At 40.5% G+C, this 5,442-nt stretch overlaps 1 protein-coding gene and 1 pseudogene across 1 annotated transcript; both read right to left on the reverse strand.

The window, feature by feature from the left end:
• Positions 1-1,734: 1,734 nt before the first annotated feature.
• On the reverse strand, positions 1,735-2,315 carry LOC148784422 (secreted RxLR effector protein 161 pseudogene; annotated as a pseudogene).
• Positions 2,316-4,446: 2,131 nt separating this feature from the next.
• LOC148784423 (uncharacterized) lies at positions 4,447-4,800 on the reverse strand. The gene has a single exon (XM_088876820.1). It carries the CDS (start codon positions 4,798-4,800, stop codon positions 4,447-4,449), a length of 354 nt encoding a protein of 117 aa, XP_088732946.1.
• Positions 4,801-5,442: the final 642 nt, after the last annotated feature.

Here is a 5,442-nt window from a genome sequence, read left to right on the forward strand (position 1 = left end):
TATTTTCTTGCTTTTTTATGTATTCATTAGTTATTCCAAATGACTATTATACATATATATCTTAAATGGATGCATTAAAATATGTTAAGGTTCATTTAACCATCCATAAGGTAATAATTTGTTATTCCAAATAAAGGATGACCAATTTGGCATTCTCCAAAGATGATTTTGTTAGTCAATAATTTTCTTTTCCAATCATTTTCACGAACTTAATTAATGGGCTTGGACCGATTTTAATTAATTAAAATACCGTGCCTAATTAATTAAATTCAATTTAACTAAAGCCCACTTAATTAAGTCCATTATATATTTAGTCTAATTAAATATATGAACCCAATAAGACTTTTATTAAATAATAAGTCCAACTATTAAATGATAAGGGCAAACCCCAATATAAATTAATCCATTCAATTTATCATTGGGCTTATCCATCCAATGGATCCCGATCATATGTAAGTAATCTAATTAGTTATTGAATTAATTCCCAATTAATTCCTCGTCCCTTCTCGGTGATTTGTGTGTGACTCTTTAGGTTCACCTTTCAGCTAGACTTAGGTTAGTGTCTAACACTATTATTAATTAAATCTAATTTAATTTGTAATTCTTGATCAACCTTTGATCAAGAAAGCCCGTCACCATGGGTGGCCGTCTAGCAAAGGTCTGTGGCACTAGAGACTAGTCAAACATCCATGTGAACTTCTAGGCTCTCGAGTCCACACGGGTACAGTCCTTCCGTCTACCGTCTACCGTCTCCCAGCCTTAAGCGTCGGTTCCCATCCTAGACTAGGCATCTATGCTTAATACTTGAGATCGCGTTATGCCTAATTGCTTAAAATGGAAACCTCCTCTTCCTATTCGACCAATGACTGTGGCCACAGCTTTATAGAGCGTAGACGTATGTCCAAGTGCATAGGAGATACCTCTGTCACGTTTGGACAGGGGATGGATCCTCTTCTTGAAACTCATCGTCCTCGCTACATACTTTGAATGCAGTAGACGAAGCTTATGATGATCATGTCTTAGACAGGATCACCTCTCACACGAATCTAAGATACAGTCATCGCATGCACCTGACTGTCGTGATTGCTTAAGTTTGAGGACTACTTCCATATTATCGGAGTCGGGGACTTGAGTCATATTGACCAAGTTTCCATGGCTTCTATATGATGATCCCCGCGAGTCAGTTTAGTCGATTCGTCACTTAGTCAATCGACCTATTAAGATCACATAGACGTCCCACGTCTGTTGCCGAAGAAATATGGCACTCATCAAATGAATGAGACTCTTAATTCATGTCTTCATAGGACACTTTGATGCCTATTCTCGTGGTCCTCGACTTGGAATATTTCAGACCCAAAACCTAAAAAGTTGGTTCCATGACCTCCATCCAATACGCAGTCCAACTGTTGCACGGTGGTTCTAGGTGGTCTGTAGGCTTTGTTGTGATGTTTGATAGAAACGCAAACATAAATGTTATGAGTACAACAAATGAAATGCCAATAGCGAATACTCATTTTATTCATTGAATTATATTATACATAATCGAGTTATTGTCAGAATAGTTTACAGGCAGGCCAATCCAATTGGCTTTCAGTTAACCTATTCCAACAATCTCGCACTGAACCTAAGCTAATCACCCAACGACATCAAACCCATCTTATTCAGATTCCAAGCATGGGAAATTTGCAACATCGGCTTAGTAAGTGGATCCGTTGTGTTTTCTACTTAGCTGACTCAGTCCATCCTGACATCACCTCTGCTCACCATATCTCTAAGCAGGTGGTAGCATTTAAGAATATGTTTGGAACGATGATGAGATCTCGGTTCCTTTGCTTGTGCTATCAGCCCATTGTTACCGTTGAAGATAACTATGGGATCAGAAATGCTAGGTACCACACCCAACTCTAGGATGTAGTTTTTCATCCAAATCGTTTCCTTAGCTGTTTCTGAAGCTGCTATGTATTCAGCTTTAGTGGTGGAATTCACTGTGGTATCCTGCTCGGAACTTTTCCAAGCAACCACACCACCATTCAACTTGAATACAAAATCTGATTGAGACTTGGCATCATCATCATCCGATTGGAAACTAGCGTTGCTGTAGGCTTCCAATATAAATTTTCCACTACCATAAATCAACAATATATCTTTAGTCCTTTTCAGGTGCTTAAGTATTGTCTTAACTGCGCTCCAGTGGCCACCCCAGTGCATGCCTGATATCTGTTCATCATGCTCAAAGCATATGCGATATCAGGCCTGATGCACTAGACAGCATACTGAATGCTTCCTACGGCTGAAGCATAGGGGATGTCCGACATCCTTTTATGTTCCTCATTAGTCTTGGGAGACTACTTCTTGGACTCTTAATCCCATGCCTCATGGGAAGGAATCCTCGTTTTGAGTTATCCATCCTGAATCTCTTAAAGACTTTCTCAATATACTAGGATTCGGTCAACCCTAACATCCTTCTAGATCTATCCCTATAGATCTTAAAGCCAAGGATGTCAGTGGCCTCACCCATATCCTTCATGGAAAATTGTGTAGAAAATCATGGTTTAGTATCACCAACATCTTAACATCATTCCCCATGTGTAAGATGTCATCTACATAAAGCACAAAGTACGCAACCGCACTCCCACTAATCTTCTTGTATACACAAGGATCAAATTCATTCTTGATGAAATCATAATCCTGTATGACTTCATCAAAACGTGTGTTCCAGCTTCGGGAAGCTTGTTTGATGCCATAGATGGACCTCTAGGGACGACAGACCTTCTATTCTTCTCCAAGGGAAGTGATACCCTCCGACTCATCCATGTAGATCTCTAGCCTCGTAACATATGCAGGGCTACCCCACACTCTCAAGTACTTGTAGGGCACAGACTTGCCATGCCATATGGTATATGGGGCACCATCTTAGATGGCGCTATGTTATGAAATTTGGCCGCTGTCTCAAGAGCGTGACCCTAGAAGGAATGGAGAAATTCCGTAAAACTTATCATGGATCGAACCATGTCCAATAGGGTTGGATTCCTCCTTTCAGCGATGCCATTCAGCTGTGGAATTCCAGGAGGAGTCCATTGAGGGAGAATTCCATTTTCTTTTAAATAATCAATGAATTCACCACTTAAATACTCTCCGCCTCGATCCGATCGAAGGGCTTTCATTTTATGGCCAGTTTGATTCTCTACTTCAAGTCTGTACTCCTTGAACCTTCCAAAGACCTCAGACTTGTACCTCATTAGGTAAACATAACCATACCGTGAGTGATCATCTGTAAAGGTTATGAAGTACGAGAATTCTCCTCCATTTAATGATCCCGAGACGTTAGTATGGATCAAATTCAAAAGACCGTTGGCAAGCGCACTTTGTCTAACAAAAGGCTTCTTGGTCATTTTTCCTTTCAAACAAGATTTGCAAGTCGGTAAGCTGTCCAAATCGTCTATCTCTAGACTCTTTTACTTTACCAACTTTCTCATCTTATCTTTAGAGATATGGCCTAGCCTTGCGTGCCATAACTGTGCGTTTTCATGATTATCTAATTTTCATTTGTGTTGGACAGTTATAATCCAATTAGATTGTTGGAGAATATAAGGACCATTTACCAATATACCAAATAGATGATAGTTATTATCAAACATCAAAAAATCATTTTTATTGGTCATAAATATATAACAATAATTGTTTAAAACAGGAATGGAAATAATATTCTTTATATGCTCGGTACAAAATAACAGTCTTTTAATTCTATCCGAATATGATCACTAATAGCTAAGTCGAGAGATCCCACGACTTCCGCAGTGACGACCTTCCCATCTCCTAGCTTTAGAATCATCTCATCCTTACTTAGCTTTCTGCTTCTTTCCAACATCTGCAAGTTATTGCAGATGTGAGCTCTATAGCCGATATCCAATACGTAAGAAGCAGAATTAGTTATCATCATCACTTAAATCACAAACGTACCTTGGTTGGAGAGGAGTTGTGGGCACTCTCTCTTCCAATCTCCCTTTCCTTGCAATGATTGCAGACATCATTTGCCTTCGACCGCCAAGAACCGCCAACCTTCCCTTTCTCTTTGCCTAGTCCCATGGGAGAAGTAGGGGCGCTCAAAGCGCTAGCAATGGTTGCGATGGCTTTCCCCTTGCCCTTCTTCCTCTTCCAGTATCCGGCCCCTTTGCCTTTTGCTTTGGAGGTTGAAACCTCTCCTACCAATACCGACGGTGTAGACTTATGGGTTGTTGCCTCGTATTGGACCAACATATGAATCAACTCATGAATATACTTCTCCAGTCCGTTCATGTTGTAGTTAATAATAAATGGACCCTAGGACGGAGAAAGTCACTGAAGGATCACGTTAATGTACGTGTCATTGACAATCCTAGCTTCAAGGTCTTCGAGCTTTTCCTATAGGGATAACATCTTAACCCCATAACTTTGAATAGACAATTCTTAGGCCATATTAGTCCTGAAGAATGCTTTTGTGGCGGTATATCTAATATGCCTATCAGGAACCGCATAAACTTCCTTCATGCGGAGCATTATCGAGGGAACATCATCCAACCTATCACACTGCTTTTGGATGTCATTGGACATCAAAGCAAATATGATACTCCTGATCTTGAGGTTGTCCTCAAGCCACTTCTCAAACGTGATACGTTCTTTAGGCGAGGACCCTTCCGGGAAAGCCGTTTGGAGTGGCTTCTCCAAGACATAGCCCTGGTTCTTGAAATCTAAGACAATCCTCAAATTTTGCCGCAGTTCATCGTAGTTTGGGCCATTGAATTTATTAGTCTCCGTTATCATGGTTGAAGGATACTTAGATATTTTCCAGACAATAAAAAATTAAACAAAAATCAGCGAATGAATGTAATATTATGATTAAGCTTAAAGACTGGGTCTTTAGTCTTTCACTCTCCCACTATTTATTCGAAAGCCCATCACTCTCAAATGGAGTTTCGAGAATAGCCTTTCCTAGTGGGCTCGAAATCCACAAGCGAATTTGCCATGGCCCACTTATACGATTCACATAGCAAAAGCCTCGTGGGAGGTATCCAATACCATTCTCTTCCCATGAGATTCCGAAGATCATTTTCCTCACCTCTTCAGATGATCCCGAGGACTCCGAGAGAATCATGCTACTAGGTATTAAGACCAACCCATCAACCACATCATACTTCAATTGTCGCCCCCCACGACTCGTGAGACAAGGAAACAACGAGCGTAGTCTTTTGTTCATAACAATAATGCAGTTTGCCTACTATTCTGAATGTGCCACGACTCGTGCGACCACACTTGGATAGCGGTAGGTTCCTCATGATATTGCTATGGATGGAAGGCCTGGACAAATTGAAATGCCATTTCGATCTAAGTCCATTTATGGGCTTAATATTAGTTTATTGCTGGGCTCAACCCATTAATCAAATCACACCTCAACTGTCGGCCCCC

The sequence above is a fragment of the Sesamum indicum genome, linkage group LG13 (assembly GCF_026168435.1).
Source record: "Sesamum indicum cultivar Baizhima isolate 11 linkage group LG13, ASM2616843v1, whole genome shotgun sequence".
Taxonomy (NCBI): Eukaryota; Viridiplantae; Streptophyta; class Magnoliopsida; order Lamiales; family Pedaliaceae; genus Sesamum; species Sesamum indicum.

Bases quoted from the DNA above. Each gene is read 5' to 3' on its own strand.
- LOC148784423 (XM_088876820.1), bottom strand. From the start codon at position 4,800: ATGATAACGGAGACTAATAAATTCAATGGCCCAAACTACGATGAACTG.